This window comes from Oncorhynchus nerka, linkage group LG24 (genome assembly GCF_034236695.1).
Source record: "Oncorhynchus nerka isolate Pitt River linkage group LG24, Oner_Uvic_2.0, whole genome shotgun sequence".
Classification (NCBI taxonomy): Eukaryota; Metazoa; Chordata; class Actinopteri; order Salmoniformes; family Salmonidae; genus Oncorhynchus; species Oncorhynchus nerka.
In genome coordinates, this window is record NC_088419.1 from 19,637,839 (window position 1) to 19,655,728 (window position 17,890).

The following is a 17,890-nucleotide window of genomic DNA, read 5'->3' on the forward strand; positions in this document are numbered from 1 at the left end:
CAGCTATTTTCAGGTCTCCCCAGAGATATTAGATCGGGTTCAAGTCCAGGCTCTGGCTGGGCCACTCAAGAACATTCAGAGACTTGTCCCGAAGCCACTCCTGCGTCATCTTGGCTGTATGCTTAGGGTCGTTGTCTTGTTGGAAGGTGAACCTTCACCCCAGTCTGAGGTTCTGAGTGCTCTGGAGCAGGTTTTCATCAAGGATCTCTCTGTACTTTTTTCCATTCATCTTTCCCTCAATCCAGAATAGTCTCCCTGCCGCTGATAAACATCTCCACAGCATGCTGCCACCACCATGCTTCACCGTAGGGATGGTGTCAGGTTTACGCCAGACGTGACGCTTGGCATTCAGGCCAAAGATTTCAATCTCGGATTTCATCTGACCAGTGAATCTTGTTTCTCATGGTCCGAGAGTCCTTTAGGTGCCTTTTGACAAACTCCAAGTGTGCTGTCATGTGCCTTTTACTGAGGAGTGGCATCTGTCTGGCCACTGTACCGTAAAGGCTTGGTGTGGTGCTGCAGAGATGGTTGTCCTTCTGGAAGGTTCTCCCATCTCCACAGAGATACTCTGGAGGTCTGTCAGAGTAACCATCAGGTTCTTTGTCACCTCCCTGATCAAGGCCCTTCTCCCCCGATTGCTCAGTTTGGCAGAGCGGACAGCTCTAGGAAGTCTTGGTGGTTCCAAACTTCTTCCATTTAAGAATTATGGGAGGCCACTGTGCTCTTGGAGACCTTCAATGCTACAGAAATGTTTTGGTGCCCTTCCCCAGATATGTGCCTCGACACAATCCGGTCTCGACACTCTACGGACAATTCCTTCGACCTCATGGCTTGGTTTTTGCAGTGACATGCACTGTCAACTGTGAGACCTTCACGTCTTTCCAAATCATGTCCAATCAATTGAATTTACCAAATATGGACTCCATTTCAATTGTAGAAACATCTCCAAGATGATCAATAGAAACAGGATGCACCCAAGCTCGATTTGGAGTCTCGTAGTAGAGGGTCTGAAAACTTATGTAAATACACTTTTTTAAAATCTGTAATACATTCGCAAAAAATTCTAAAAACCTGTTTTCAAATTTGTAATTATAGGGTATTGTGTGTAGATAGATTACTTTTTTTATTTAATACATTTTAGAACAAGGCTGTAATATAACAAAACATGGAAAAAGTCTAGGGTTCTGAATACTTAATAAAATCTCCATAGACAAACATTGGCTGTAAAATGGTCTATTCTGAATTAGTCTGACTTTAAACATGGCACCGTCACAGGATGCCACCTTTCCAACAAGTCAGTTATTCACATTTCTGCCCTGCTAGAGCTGCCCCAGTCAATTGGAAGTGCTTTTATTGTAAAGTGGAAATGTCTAGGAGCAACAACAGCGTAGCCACGAAGTGGTAGGCCACACAAGCTCACAGAATGGGACCGCCGAATGCTGAAGCGTGTAAACATAGTCTGCCCTCGGTTGCAACACTCACTAGAGTTCCAAACTGCCTCGGAAAGAAACGTCAGCACAATAACTGTTCGTCTGGAGCTTCATGAAATGGGTTTCCATGGCCGAGCAGCAGCACACAAGCATAAGATCTCCATACACAATGCCAAGTGTTGGCTGGAGTGGTGTAAAGCTCACCGACATTTGACTCTGGAGCAGTGGAAACACGTTCTCTGACGTGATGATTCACCATCTGGCAGTCCGACGGACACATCTGAGTTTGGTGGATGCCAGGAGAACGCTACTTGCCCCAATGCATAGCACCAACTGTAAAGTTTGTTGGAGGAGGAATAATGGTCTGGGGCTGTTTTTCATGCTTTGGGCTAGGCATACTTTCGGTCATATAGTGCATTATAGCCAGTAAGAGACCATTTCCTCATCTTCCATACAGGATTTGGGAATTACAATAGTCCATTGAAGACATGGAAGAGTAACTAGTTTACTGCTTTAGGAAGCAGCTGAAAGGTTTTGCCATATTAGTGGATTGGCGATACACTGCACACAAAATGAAAGATGAGCAGCATCTGTCTAGCCAATCCTTCACACTGGCCCACAGGGAGAGCAGCCTTGTAACAGCAAAGCCTCCATGAATACCAATTTAGCCCAATGGATTCAACAGCCTTCGCGAGTACATCACAGAGGAATTTATGAGAATATGCCTCCTTTCCATATTAATAACTTGCAGGCAAGGCAGGAGGAGCTCCCAACCACAGAGGAGCTCCTAAGGGAACCATGCCGAACTGGAGAGGCATAAATCAGACCATCCACACCCTTGCTGAAAGGCCTGCCTGGTTGGTTGACTGACTGGCTACTTGGATGAGACTGTCCTGGTTAGTTTACTCCCTAGTTGACTGACTGTAGCGTAGCCATTTACCTGACGTTATCCTCAGGCTCTGGCTCGCTGTCACTGTCCTCGGCTTTCCGCTTCACACCCCGGCCATCCTGCCCATCACTGCTTCCTGCCTGGACAAAACACACATCCTTACAAATAATTATACCTAAACCATCTGGCAGCAGATCGGTTTCTACCAATTGGGGACAGATTTTCATTCAAATATTCTAAAATCCACAAAGAACAAATATGCACATGTCCCTCCAGAGGTGTTTCCATTAGACTATTGTGCATAAATTACTTTGGCGCTTAAGTTAATGTACTGAATAAAAACAGTTTAATGCATTTCCAACTCTACCTATGTGTTTCTCAAACTTGCGATAAATAGCATACTTGCCCATTTATAAGAAAATAAAACATTCAGTTAATGTGTGCAGACCTTCACCTTTGCCACACTTCATTCATGTGCAAATATCTCAGGCTATTTTTCTCATACATTTAAGTAACAAAGGCAGATTGAAGAGGCATTAAGAGCTTCAGAATATACATGAATAAAAAATATAAACTAGCCCAGACCAGCATCAAAAAAACATGGAAATGTGTACTGCGCTCACACTTGAGGTACATATAAACGCTTGAACATGGACAAAAGTCCTCCACCACATTTGATCAATAAAAGACATGTAAAATTCTAGACCAGTTTACAAATCACTATAAAACAGAAGGTTCTCAGTGGAGGCATACCTGGCCACCATTCTTCATCATGGCTTTTAGGGATTGCGCAGCATCCTGAAATAAAAATACATCTTTAAACACCTATAAATTGTATAAGTGTCCTATATCGCCCTAACACCTCAACATTCGTATAGATGTTTACTGTGCGGAGAGCATGCAAGGAAGCATCTCACTGTACTGGGTACACTACTCTGCATCCTGTGCATATGGCAACGTTGGATTTTAGTGGATAATAGGTGTCTTTTTCTTGCACCGTTGACCAGAAGCAATATCCCCCTGATAAGCCCCCCCATCATACCTTGTTGTGCTGGTCCCTGCCTTGCATCCGCATGTCGAAGGCTTGGTGTCGGGCGTTCTGGACAACCCCAGGTCTGCCTCTGCCGCCAAGGGCCTGGGGGGCGAACTGACCAGCGGTCATGTAGGCTGGGCCCTGCTGCTGAGCCTAGGAAACACACAACTTATCATTTAGTTTAACGATAGCTAGTCAGTTGTACAACTGAAATGCGTCATTCGCATTTAACCCTGATTCAGAGAGGTGGGGGGGCTGCCTTAATCGATATCCACGTCATTGGTGCAGTTGTTGTCCGGTATTAACTGCCTTGCCCAGAGGCAGAATGACAAGATTATTACCGTGTTGGTTCAGGGATTCAAACCAGCAAACGTTTACTGGTTACTGGCTTAACACTCCTACCCCCCAGGCTACCTGCTGGCCCCAGGTTTAAGAGTCTGTGAAATTGGCCTATAAAGTCACTGGTTTCACAAATCTTGCACACACACGTTTGGTTTCCGAGATCTAAAAATCTGCCATTGTCCAAAAAAGCAAATAAGACTACTGGCATACAATACAGCAGACCTCAAGGGCCACAGTTGTGCACCCCTGATTTAAAACATCTATTAAGGGAAGGTTTCGAACAATACACAGCGCTACCACATTGACAATATAAATCAGAACAAGTAAAAAATAGTTTAATTGCCCATTGAAATAAATGGCCTTGCATGCATACTCATAATTCTAAGAAAACATGAAGGTAAGGAGTTAAGTTCATCCAAAACATATTGTCAAGGAAATGAAAATGCATTCAACCACACAGTACAAAGTCAAGCTACAATAAAATAGCCCAATCCACTTCACTTACCTTCATTCTCTTCTTTTTGTCCTTATTCCTTCGCTTGAATCCCTCCTACAAGACAAACTTCATTTACACAAACAGTCAACTGGAAAAGTTACAGAACAGTGATTAACCGCAACTAAAATTGGCATCAGCTAAAATATCTTAAAATGACAGCTGAGTGTCTGACAAATACCCGCTCGAAAAGAGAATTTATGAAACACCCAAGCCATGATTCATGTAAATCCTATGGAAAATCTCCCACCCCTCAGTTTAACAAAGGAAGAAAATGATCTATTGAAGAGGAATAATTCCCTGCGGAAAGCTACTGCTTCCAACTTCCATCTTACATCGTCCTCTTTGCGCTTCTTGAAGATGTTGTCCTCAGCCACGCCGATGGCCTGCATGATCAACTCAACACTCTCCAATTTGACAAAACCATTCTCTGTGATGTAGCCCTGTGAGCAGAGAAAGACCATGTTAAGGCTATGAACAGATACCTGGGCAAGGAAGAAAGTCAGGACAGCTTTAAGGGCCAGTTTCCCAGACACAGATCAAGCCTAGTCCTGGACTAAACAACTATTCCAATAGAGAAATTACACAGAACATGTATTTTCATCCAGGACTAGGCTTAATCTGTGTTTGGCAAACTGACCCAACAGCTTCTGGGGTGGGGGATTCTAAGTAACGTCGCCTAAGAAACCATGTGAGACAGTCATAACCAAGCCTACACAGAGAACACTTACTCCAGTCTTGTGCACGACGTCTTTGTAGATGCCCACCAGTCGATCTATCGCACCCTCTCTGAAGGACACATGGAACATACCATCAATAATTGAAAAGTATGGAAACCGCAAGAATGTATTTTTGTCAAGGTGTTTACAAGACGATAAGCTTCATCTCGGTTCCGTCAGGTTTACCTAATCTCTAAGGACGGTAAGTGAGGCAGGAAATCATTGCCAACAAAGAAGCACATGAAGACCCAGTCGTCGACAGTCCTCTCAAAGTCAAAGGGAAAGGGCAGACTGGCCATTGTCAGCTCTCGCTCCAGGTACTATAGGAAAAGGAAGCATGCCTTGATAAACTGATAAAAAAAACTAAAAATGAGATATGTCTCATTTCGATCTGAAATGTAATTTCAATTTCTCTACCATAAGCCGCCTGTCAGTAATAAAGCCCTTTTGTGGAGAAAACTCATTCTGAGTGGGTGGGCCTATTGCTGCACCCCTGCCCAGTCATGTGAAATCCATAAATTAGGGCCTGATGAATTCATTTCAATAGACTGATTTCCTTATGAACTGTAACTCAACAAAATCTTTGAAATTGTTGCATTCATATTTTTGTTCAGTATAGTTACATGACCATAAATATAATTAATAGTCTTTTTGGAAATTCTAAGACGTCAGACAGAACGTACCTCGCGCAAAACGCACAGCCTGATGAATATGAACTCCTGTTCAGAAGCCGGCATAGTGTCTGCAAACTCATCATGCTGCAATAAGAACACATTATTAGTCATAATTGCTCATAAAACGGAGAACAAATGTATTGTACACTTTTTGGGGGGTGGTTTACTGAGCACAGATTAAGCGTAGGCTTGAACGGTAAACCAAACCCAATGGAGAATCTCCATTGAAAATGCTTTTTAGTTTAAGACTAGGCTTAGTCTGCCTGTGAAAATGGCCCTTAGAAGGATACTTTAGGATTTTATCTACTTCCTCAGTCAGATGAACTCGTGATAATTCAATTTGTGTCCGTGTCCAGTATGAAGGAAGTTAGAGGTAGTTTAGCAAGCCAATGCTAAGTAGCATTAGCGCAATGACTGGAAGTCTATGGGTATGTGGTAGATTCTCCATTGAGATGGGGTCAATTCCAAATTTAATTTGAAAATCCAATTAAATTCTTGATTTCCCCCATGAAGTGGAGAATTTAAGTGGAATTAAATTAGAATTGACGGAATGAAAAGTTAGAATTGGAAGGGACCTCTTATTAAAAAAAAAAAAAAATTAAAATCAGAATTATAAAAACACTTTAATCTTTGGAATTTAAATTAAATATTTGTACATTTCCCAGTTAATGGTATGAATGCACATGGTATAAAACATTCACTGTAGGATTTGATTTGAATAATTTCAACCTGCATTCCTATATTTCCAGCATAGCAAGGCTGTCTCTAGTGTAACATGCTCAGACCGAAGGAAATTAATACCAATTTGTGTAATTGTTAGGGATAATAAATATTGAATTGAGAATGTAAATATTGGAATTTACCCAACATTGGAATTCAGAGGAATTGGATTCTCAGAATGCAAAGACTGACCTGGAATTTGAATTTAATAAAATTTACAGGGAGAGAGAATTGAATGAGGAATTGACCCCAACCTTAATGTCTATAAAGTACATTTACCTCTCCCTGTTTCTCCCTGGCCACTCCCTGGCAATCCTTGATCTCATGGCCTTTCTGTCCACACATAGCACAGGGCCTAGGCTGGTTGGGCTTGAACTCTTCTCTGATGATGGTGAAATTGGGCTCGTGAGTGGCAAGACCCAGCATGATCAGGTCAGCTAGGGAAATGAACAGAAGATGCCATCCAAATTCAAAAAAATACAATTGGAAATTTAGAGGAAATTCAGTAACTCTGTTTGGACAGTGGTAGTTGATGAAAAAGCTTCTTTGTTGTTCAAATGTAAAACCAATGATTTTCAGCCCTAGACCTTGATCAGGGTTTTTGTGGAAACAGAAAATCTTGAAATACAGTGGAAGGCAGAAAACAGCTCTGAAGTACTGCGTTTTATACATGTACTGTCATCAGGAACAATGAACTCAGGTTTCTAAGGCTTTATGTTAATTCAATTACCTAGTCCACATGAGCCACGCATGCATTATTATCTACATGTGTCATTAATATACACGTACAATAGCATGATTTATCCATTTGAGGGGAGTGAAGCTTCACCCAAAATGGCACCCTTTTCCCAGCATAGTGCACTACTTTTGACCAGAGCCTTATGTGCCCTGGTCAAAAATAGTGCACTATATATCGGGAATAGGATGTCATTTGGGACAGGCTGAATGCATCAGGCTCCTCTTCAAGCTAATTACATGCAATATTTTCCCTCTTTTGTCTACCAAGGGCATCATGAACCATTGAATGACTGAAGCTTTTATCTATCATGTCCTGCATAATTTCACCCATTTAAAACTAACTGGCCATTAATATAGCAGGACAATAAGGCCAGCAGAAAACAGAGAAGCCCTATCCTCTAACAAAATCCAAGGTTGGAGAGTTGCAACTAATGTTGCCAAACTTTTAAACAAGTGTAAGAACATTTTTATATTCACTATATCGATAACCATTTAGCAAAGCATCGCCTGCAGTTACGGTGCATAACTAAATCCTTTGCCGTCGTTTTAGAAAAACAAACATACGTTATCACGGTCACCCACAGGTCTTTTGCCCATCTGGCTCAATAAGGTAACATTGTGTGCCCTACAATTATTAACAACCATTTATCAAATCCTGAATAGGTATCATTGTGCATTTAGAAGCCTTCTAGCTGGTTTGACAAGTCTTTCCTACAGTAAATGTGAGATCTAATTTGCATCATGTCTGCATTTATCACGCACTCTCATAATTCATCAATACTATGAAGGATACACGAAGCACAGCTTTTTGGAAGCGTTCTTGCCATTGATGCTCAATTTTATCCCATTGTGTTGGTTACTCTTTACTACAGAGACCATTGTGGTGCAAAGCTTACCGTCAGCTCCACAAAGACAGTGGTGTGTGTTGGGGTCATGGTGGGGTTGAGCTGTATATATAAAAAAAAAAAGATAAACGCATCATTACATATAGTGATCTTACACACGATTGCAGAGCTTGTACTAAGATGGAAGGCCATTTGTGACTTTGTAATATGCCTGTGATTTCAGCCAAGTATGTCACAAATGACCTTCAAAATGGTCAACAATTTCATATTGAAAACTATCTTGACTCCTACCTCTCTGCCGTCTAATATAGTCCATGATCTTATGCTCCCCCTCACCAGGGACACTGGCATCAGACAAGATTACCTAGAATGAACAACAAAAGCTGTCATTTGAGCAATATTGAATGCATATGACAGTGTCAGACATGACCTTTGTTAAATTTCCAAGAAAATATGTTCTTCTTGACTGAGTAGAACAGACCAACACGTAAAAAAGCAAGCTTTGACATGGTAAAAATTAAAGAGCACCAATGCATTAGAAATTGTTGTGGTCTTTGTCCACAGATGCCATCACCTTTTCGGAATAACACCTACTGTAATGTTACGCCATCCAGGGTCATTACTGAGTCTATCTGCAACGTAGTAACGGAGACACTTTGCAAGGTTGTCCATGAACTCTGTGCCCTGGAGATGATTTTCAAATGAACAATAATTAATTTTCAGACAGTCTTCACAACTTTGCAGTTTCACAAAAAGAGCTGGTCCAAAAGTACCAGGGGCAAGTTCTTCTGCACTGTTAAAGTAACTGTCCAGTGTTTCCAGATTTCTAGGAAACAGAACCGATAGTCAAATAATTCATACATACATATACATATATATTATATATATATATGTATATACACACTGCTCAAAAAAATAAAGGGAACACTTAAACAACACAATGTAACTCCAAGTCAATCACACTTCTGTGAAATCAAACTGTCCACTTAGGAAACAACACTGATTGACAATAAATTTCACATGCTGTTGTGCAAATGGAATAGACAACAGGTGGAAATTATAGGCAATTAGCAAGACACCCCCAATAAAGGAGTGGTTCTGCAGGTGGTAACCACATCTCAGTTCCTATGCTTCCTGGCTGATGTTTTGGTCACTTTTGAATGCTGGCGGTGCTTTCACTCTAGTGGTAGCATGAGACGGAGTCTACAACCCACACAAGTGGCTCAGGTAGTGCAGCTCATCCAGGATGGCACATCAATGCGAGCTGTGGCAAGAAGGTTTGCTGTGTCTGTCAGCTTAGTGTCCAGAGCATGGAGGCGCTACCAGGAGACGGGCCAGTACATCAGGAGACGTGGAGGAGGCCGTAGGAGGGCAACAACCCAGCAGCAGGACCGCTACCTCCGCCTTTGTGCAAGGAGGAGCAGGAGGAGCACTGCCAGAGCCCTGTAAAATGACCTCCAGCAGGCCACAAATGTGCATGTGTCTGCTCAAACGGTCAGAAACAGACTCCATGAGGGTGGTATGAGGGCCCGACGTCCACAGGTGGGGGTTGTGCTTACAGCCCAACACCGTGCAGGACGTTTTTCATTTGCCAGAGAACACCAAGATTGGCAAATTTGCCACTGGCGCCCTGTGCTCTTCACAGATGAAAGCAGGTTCACACTGAGCACATGTGACAGACGTGACAGTCTGGAGACGCTGTGGAGAACGTTCTGCTGCCTGCAACATCCTCCAGCATGACCGGTTTGGCTGTGGGTCAGTCATGGTGTGGGGTGGCATTTCTTTGGGGGGCCACACAGCCCTCCATGTGCTCGCCAGAGGTAGCCTGACTGCCATTAGGTACCAAGATGAGACCCTCAGACCCCTTGTGAGACCATATGCTGGTGCGGTTGGCCCTGGGTTCCTCCTAATGCAAGACAATGCTAGACCTCATGTGGCTGGAGTGTGTCAGCAGTTCTTGCAAGAGGAAGGCATTGATGCTATGGACTGGCCCGCCCGTTCCCCAGACCTGAATCCAATTGAGCACATCTGGGACATCATGTCTCGCTCCATCCACTAACACCACACCACAGACTGGGTTGATAAATTTGATTTCCATTGATAATTTGTGTGTGATTTTGTTGTCAGCACATTCAACTATGTAAAGAAAAAAGTATTTAATAAGAATATTTCATTCATTCAGTTCTAGCATGTGTTATTTTAGTGTTCCCTTTATTTTTTTGAGCCGTATATATATATAGTAATTCATTAGCTAGCTAGATATATATTTTACACATACACACAGTACCAGTCAAAAGTTAGGACACACCTACTCATTCAAGGATTTCTCTTACTTTTTACTATATCGTAGAATAATAGTGAAGACATCAAAACTGTGAAATAACACATACAGAATCATGTAGTAACCAAATAAATGTTAAACAAATCTAAATATATTTTATATTTGAGATTCTTCAAAGTAGCCACCCTTTGCCTTGATGACGGCTTTGCACACTTGGCATTCTCTCAACCAGCTTCAAGAGATAGTCAAATGGAATAAATTCCAATTAACAGGTGTGCCTTGTTAAACATTTATTTGGGGAATTTCTTTCCTTCTTAATGCGTTTGAGCCAATCATTTGTGTTGTGACAAGGTAGGGTGGTATACAGAAGATAGCCCTATTTGGGAGAAGACCGAGTCCATATTATGGTAAGAACAGTTCAAATAAGCAAAGAGAAACGACAGTCCATCATTACTTTAAGACATGGTCAGTCAATACAAAAAATGTCAAACTTTGAAAGTTTCTTCAAGTGCAGTCGCAGAAACGATCAAGCGCTATGATGAAACTGTCTCATGAGGCCCGCCACAGGAAAGGAAGACCCAGATACCTCTGCTGCAGAGGATAAGTTCATTAGAGTTACCAGCCTCAAATTGCAGTCCAAATAAATGCTTCACAGAGATCATGTAACGACACATCAACAGGCCTTCATGGTCGAATTGCTGCAAAGAAACCACAACTAAAGGACACCAACAAGAAGAAGAGACTTGCATGGACTAAGAAACATGAGCAATGGACATTAGACCGGTGGAACTCTGTCCTTTGGTCTGATAAATCCAAATTTGAGAATTTTGGTTCCAACCGCTTTGTCTTCGTGAGACGCAGAGTAGGTGAACGGATGATCTTTGCATGTGGTTCACACCGTGAATGGGTCCCCTTGTCCCCCCAACTTTGTTATATACCCTTTGTTGGCAATGACAGAGGTCAAACGTTTTCTGTAAGCCTTCACAAGGTTTTCACACACTGTTGCTGGTATTTTGGCCCATTCCTCCATGCAGATCTCCTCTAGAGCAGTGATGTTTTGGGGCTGTTGCTGGGCAACACAGACTTTCAACTCCCTCCAAAGATTTTCTATGGGGTTGAGATCTGGAGACTGGCTAGGCCACTCCAGGACCTTGAAATGCTTCTTACGAAGCCACTCCTACGTTGCCCGGGCGGTGTGTTTGGGATCATTGTCATGCTGAAAGACCCAGCCACGTTTCATCTTCAATGCCCTTGCTGATGGAAGGAGGTTTTCACTCAAAATCTCACGATACATGGCCCCATTCATTCTTTCCTTTACACGGATCAGTCGTCCTGGTCCCTTTGCAGAAAAACAGCCCCAAAGCATGATGTTTCCACCCCCATGCTTCACAGTAGGTATGGTGTTCTTTTGATGCAACTCAGCATTCTTTGTCCTCCAAACACAACGAGTTGAGTTTTTACAAAAAGTTATATTTTGGTTTCATCTGACCATATGACATTCTCCCAATCTTCTTCTGGATCATCAAAATGCTCTCTAGCAAACTTCAGACCGGCCTGGACATGTACTGGCTTAAGCAGGGTGACACGTCTGGCACTGCAGGATTTGAGTCCCTGGCGGCATAGTGTGTTACTGATGGTAGGCGTTTGTTACTTTGGTCCCAACTCTCTGCAGGTCATTCACTAGGTCCCCCCATGTGGTTCTGGGATTTTTTCTCACCGTTCTTGTGATCATTTTGACCCCACGGGGTGAGATCTTGCGTGGAGACCCAGATCGAGGGAGATTATCAGTGGTCTTGTATGTCTTCCATTTCCTAATAATTGCTCCCACAGTTGATTTCTTCAAACCAAGCTGCTTACCTATTGCATATTCAGTCTTCCCAGCCTGGTGTGACTGTTTGAGGTTGTGGACAGGTGTCTTTTATACTGATAACAAGTTCAAACAGGTGCCATTAATACAGGTAACGAGTGGAGGACAGAGGAGCCTCTTAAAAAAGAAGTTACAGGTCAGTGAGAGCCAGAAATCTTGCTTGTTTGTAGGTGACCAAATACTTATTTTCCACCATCATTTGCTAATAAATTCATTAAAAATCCTACAATGCGATTTTCTGGATTTTTTCTCTCTCATTTTGTCTGTCATAGTTGAAGTGTACATATGATGAAAATTACAGGCCTCTCATCTTTTTAAGTGGGAGAACTTGCACAATTGGTAGCCGACTAAATACTTTTTTGCCCCACTGTATATGCGAAATAATTACGTTAAAAGCAACTTTTCTGCATTGGAATGGTCTGGACATGCTAGAGGTCGACCGATTAATTAGGGCCGATTTCAAGTTTTCATAACAATTGGAAATCGGTATTTTTGGACACCGATTTGGCCATTTAAAAAATATATATATTTTTACACCTTTATTTAACTAGGCAAGTCAGTTAATTAAGAACACATTCTTATTTTCAATGACGGCCTAGGAACGGTGGGTTAACTGCCTTGTTCAGGGGTAGAACGACAGATTTTTACCTTGTCAGCTCCGGGATTCAATCTTGCAACCTTACGGTTAACTAGTCCAACGCTCTAACCACCTGCCTCTCATTGCACTCCACGAGGAGCCTGCCTGTTACGTGAATGCAGCAGAAGCCAAGGGAAGTTGCTAGCTAGCATTAAACTTACCTTTTAAAACAAATCTATCAATCATAATCACTAGTTAACTACACATGGTTGATGATATTACTAGTTTATCTAGTGTGTCCTGTGTTGCATATAATCGATGCAACGCAAGGGGATGATTTAACAAAAGCGCATTCGCGAAAAAAGCACAATCGTTGCACGACTGTACCTAACCATAAACACCAATACCTTTCTTAAAATCAATACACAGAAGTATATATTTTTAAACCTGCATATTTAGCTAAAAGAAATCCAGGTTAGCAGGCAATATTAACCAGGTGAAATTGTGTCACTTCGCTTGCGTTCATTGCACGCAGAGTCAGGGTATATGCAACAGTTTGGGCAGCCTGGCTCATTGCAAACTAATTTGCCAGAATTTTACATAACTATGACATAACATTGAAGGTTGTACAATGTAACAGGAATATTTAGACTTAGGGATGCCACCCGTTAGATAAAATACCAAACGGTTCCGTATTTCACTGAAATAATAAATGTTTTGTTCTTGAAATGATAGTTTCCAGATTTGACCATATTAATGACCAACGGCTCGTATTTCTGTGTGTTATTATGTTATAATGAAGTCTATGATTTGATAGAGCAGTCTGACTGAGCGATGGTAGGCACCAGCAGGCTCGTAAGCATTCATTCAAACAGCACTTTCGTGCGTTTTGCCAGCAGCTCTTCGCAAGCACAGCGCTGTTTATGACTTCAAGCCTATCAACTCCCGAGATTAGGCTGGTGTAACCGATGTGAAATGGCTAGCTAGTTAGCGTGCTAATAGCGTTTCAAACGTCACTCGCTCTGAGACTTGGAGTGGTTGTTCCCCTTGCCCTATAATTATTACATTATTGCTTTTTTTGGTCCTCCAATAATCGGTATCGATTTAGAAAAACCATAATCGGTTGACCTCTAGGGCATACCACAACTGAATGGTGTGGGCGTGTACCGTATATTCGTGCAAGAAGACCACTGATTGGTCAGGTCATCCTCAGGAGGGTGACGTCATCCTCTATTTTTTAAATATTTTTTTAAACTAGGCAAGTCAGTTAAGAACAAATTCTTATTTTCAATGACGGCCTAGGAACAGTGGGTTAACTGCCTGTTCAGGGGCAGAACGACAGATTTGTACCATGTCAGCTCAGGGGTTTGAACTTGCAGCCTTCCGGTTCCTAGTCCAACGCTCTAACCACTAGGCTACCCTGCCGCCCCATGAGGAAAGCAAGCATTTAAAAAAAAAAAAGTGTTTCTGTAATTTATGCTTTGGCCACAAATACGAGTGTATGATGACTCAACAACATTATCTGAGTAGGAGTTAATAGATTATTACATTTTTAAAAGTAAGACTTTCACTGAACAGTTACTTTAAGATATTGGTGACAGAAATACAGCCTTAAAAAAAAGCCTCATACTTACTGGGGTGATACAGTTGCTGTCAAATCTCTCCTTGATTTCAACCGGTGGAAGATACCCTCCTAAAATGTGAAGATGGGCAGAAAAAAAGTTGTATATATTTAGTATGCAATTCTGTTATGGAAAATATTTGTAATTAAATAAGTGTTTAACAAAGACTCCCATCTAAAGACTATTGGAAGGGTAAGAAAACCTCTGAAAATATATGCACCTTTCCCGAGGATCTCCTCTCGGATGCGGGATTTCTCCTCAACCAGTTCCACTCCTTCCTTAGAAGCACGGAATCGCCTGGAGCGCTGCTGGTTCATTTTGGCACGAGGGGCCTGTTCAGAGATAATATGTATAACAAATTGCTTTGTACAGAACTGTAGAAAATCTAAATAGGGATTCATAGAAAATTTTATTCTCTCATGAAAAGAAAGCAGCAGAATTTACCACTCCATCAATAGCCATGTAGAGAACCCTTCTGGGTCGCACAATATTGAAGAGCCGATCCATGTATTCAAAGATGGCAACCATCATTTCATCTTCATTTTTGGGTGCAGCCCTGTGAAAGTGAAGTAGAGTTTGAGGGTTTATACTACATTATCATCACAATTCATGGTAATATACAAGAGTACCACCAATACCATGGGCCCTGGTCAAAAGTAATGCACTATAAAGGGAATAGGGTGTCATTTGGGACAAAGTCACATTCTATTTAATTATGTTAGTAAGACTAACTTGTCTTCAGGATGTGTACAGGGGTGAATGATCCCATTCATGTCCAAGTACAAATTGTCAAACTCCACTTCATTTGGATTCGGTTTGCTGGTATCAACAGGAATTCGTACCCCATTACATTCCTTGGACTAGGAGTAAAAGGGAAAAATAATTAAACATTATTCCTATTATCAAATGCATGTCTGTTTATGTACTGTTGCAATGACGCAACTAATATAAATAAGGTGGTTAGCGAGATTTAACGTTACTTGGTTATGCATTAGATTCCGTAACACGCCAAGTCAAAACATTGGCGGGCTGTCTCGCTTCTGCTTGTTCGCAAACCAATGGAATACCAACTCGACACTTGCGCAACACAGGCAGAAGGCTCTGCACACGAGTTTCTGTGTCAATCACTGCAAGTAGCATAGCTAACGTTAGCTATCTAACTGCGTGCATCCCATACATTGTTGTTCATTCAATCGACAAATGATATAATATGCTCTGCTAGCTATGTCGTTGAAAAGAGAAAATTATGAAAACTAACTATTTTAATATCTAAAGTGCAATAAGGTTAGTACATGCTAGACGTACTAAGAAATAAAGGGCACAATTATTACACGGTCTTAAATACGCAACACACTAGCTAACGTTAGCTGCCTACAAACACGTACCCTCTCCTCAGTACAATGGACAACAATTGTAGAATATTTCCGACTCAACCAACGAAAAAATGCGGGGACTCCCATCTCCCGTAGTTTTACAATACGCTACACACAGCTATAAATTATGATATAGATTTAAATTAATTAGTTTTAAAAAAACGGCTGTAGAAATAGCCGTTTTGCTAGCTACGCGTTAACAAATAAGCTCATGGCAACAGTTGATATCCGGGTTATGCTGTTTTCATCTTCCGGGAGCAATTGTGTACAGGACAGGAGTCGAACAGCGCCCCATCGCGAATTCAAACAACGAGAAGGCCGATGAGGTATTCAATTCTGAAACATTCCAATTCTGCGATCATAACCAAGTGAGAAGGTAGTATTTATTTACAACATATTATTGGGAAATATCCACTTGGATGACCCTCCAACTGGTAATTACTAGTGGTAAACTCATCTATCATGCTGGCTTCAGATGCTCATGGGAAACTGGGAGTGGTAAGTCCAACATGATTGTGGTCAAGTACTTTTAAAGTCAGAACAATTATTCAACCAATAAGATTTTAGTTAGCTTGATTATCCATAGTTTGGTTGTAATTGTCAAAAACGTATTTGTCAAATCAAAAACTTTTTTTGACCAATGGGTCAAACAATGCTAATTGTTTTTAAATAACCTCTAAGAACCAATATTCCAAACCTCATGCCTATTATAATCCGTTCAAACGTTGTCTTTATCCTTGTAGGATAGCCAAAATTAGGGTGTTAAAATATATTTTTATTTCAATGGAGGCCAGAGAAAATAAGTGGTCAAAAATAATGAAAATTGTGCAGCATCCGGTCAGCCAAACTGGATGCTGTGTGAGAATGAAGGCTGCCTGACAGGCTCACTTTCCCATTGAACCCCTCTTGTTGAATCCGCTGGACAGAAAACAATATAGAGGTAAGATAGATATGGACTGAGACAAAACCTTTTACATTGAATTCACTTCTTGTCATGCTAATTTTTCTTTTTGCAACCCACAGAAACAACTTTGAAGACGACCACCACAAAATGTAAAATTCTCAAAAGTTGTGGGTGAGAAAGCTGTACCTCTCAGTCAACATTGCTCGGTGCTTATTATCGGATGTATTACATGCAGACCGGACACGGCGTGTGCGATCGCAAAATAAATTTAGAAATCCATGTTATTCAATTATTGCACCCATACTGCTCACGCGCGCCAACGAGCGTCTGCGTTGCCAAGGGCTAAAATAGAACTCATTCCTGTTTCTGATGCAGATCGCACTGCAAGTCCTGCCTCTCCCATCTCCTCATTTGTTTATAGAAGCAGGTACCCACGTGCCATCTCCTCATTGGTTATACCCATGTGGGTGATTGAAAGATGAACTGTGTTGCCGGTAGTCGTGGTAATACAATGAAAGTTTAGATGCGTTCACCATATAAGTTAAACGATTAAAAAGCCTGGAAGGAGGAGAGATGACTAGAAACGATTCGGTTGGCCGTTTTATATGTGGATTAATTGTCGGAGTAGAGGTCCTTGTGCATTTCAGGTAAAATAACAACTCAATGTTTATATCCCAGGACAAATTAGCTAGCAACAGCAAGTTAGCTAAATAGGACAAATTAACGTTAGCTAGCAAGTGCCAGCTAACTAGCTAAATTGCCATACATGTTTAATGCTTTTCGACCTGTCCCCAAATTAATGTAATTGGTTCAGAGTTTCTTTTGATATTTTAACCTGCGTGTCGTGATCGCGTTTGGTGTGGGGGGGCAAAATACATTTATGCACGATGGCGCACGCGCGCAGGCGGTTTGAGTTCCGTGTTAGGTTACGAAATCTGACTTTTTGCATATACTCTTAATTAAATGTTAGCGAGAGGCCCCACTGAATGATTCAGAACCTGAATAATCATTTGTCTTGGTAAAATTGGGGGAAAGGAAATAGGAAACTGGGAAGTGGTAAGTCCGACATGATTGTGTTCAAATACTTTTGAAGTAGATGGTGCCGGAGGGTAGGGCTGCCGTCTTATCGGCTCTTAACCAACCATACTGTTTAACCATACTGTTTTTTTTGCGTTGTTCGTAACTTGTTTTGTACATAATGTTGCTGCTACCGTCTCTTACAACCGAAAAGATCTTCTGGACATCAGAACTGGGATCTTCTGGACATCAGAACTGGGATTACTCACCTCAAATTGGACGAGGAGTTCTTCTTCAATGAGTCAGACGCGAGGGATATATTACGGACACCCGACCAGGCTCAGATCTGCTAGCTAACGTTCAATT

General features: G+C 41.6%; 1 protein-coding gene across 2 annotated transcripts in view; it reads right to left on the reverse strand.

The window, feature by feature from the left end:
* The window catches only part of LOC115107625 (5'-3' exoribonuclease 2-like), a 39,919-nt gene extending 24,078 nt beyond the window's left edge, over positions 1-15,841 (reverse strand). The window contains exons 1-17 of one of the 2 annotated variants that reach the window (XM_029631072.2): positions 15,616-15,841; positions 14,963-15,090; positions 14,675-14,786; positions 14,451-14,562; positions 14,243-14,301; positions 8,478-8,567; positions 8,175-8,247; positions 7,935-7,985; positions 6,580-6,737; positions 5,590-5,664; positions 5,093-5,226; positions 4,919-4,976; positions 4,523-4,630; positions 4,200-4,244; positions 3,362-3,505; positions 3,073-3,117; positions 2,371-2,459 (exon numbers count right to left, since the gene is read on the reverse strand). In XM_029631072.2, the coding sequence (XP_029486932.2) occupies positions 2,371-2,459; positions 3,073-3,117; positions 3,362-3,505; positions 4,200-4,244; positions 4,523-4,630; positions 4,919-4,976; positions 5,093-5,226; positions 5,590-5,664; positions 6,580-6,737; positions 7,935-7,985; positions 8,175-8,247; positions 8,478-8,567; positions 14,243-14,301; positions 14,451-14,562; positions 14,675-14,786; positions 14,963-15,090; positions 15,616-15,690 (1,556 nt within the window). In that variant the 5' untranslated portion in view covers positions 15,691-15,841. The remainder of the gene's footprint in view (positions 1-2,370; positions 2,460-3,072; positions 3,118-3,361; positions 3,506-4,199; positions 4,245-4,522; positions 4,631-4,918; positions 4,977-5,092; positions 5,227-5,589; positions 5,665-6,579; positions 6,738-7,934; positions 7,986-8,174; positions 8,248-8,477; positions 8,568-14,242; positions 14,302-14,450; positions 14,563-14,674; positions 14,787-14,962; positions 15,091-15,615) is intronic. The other variant, XM_029631073.2, reaches the window with a different exon arrangement.
* Positions 15,842-17,890: the final 2,049 nt, after the last annotated feature.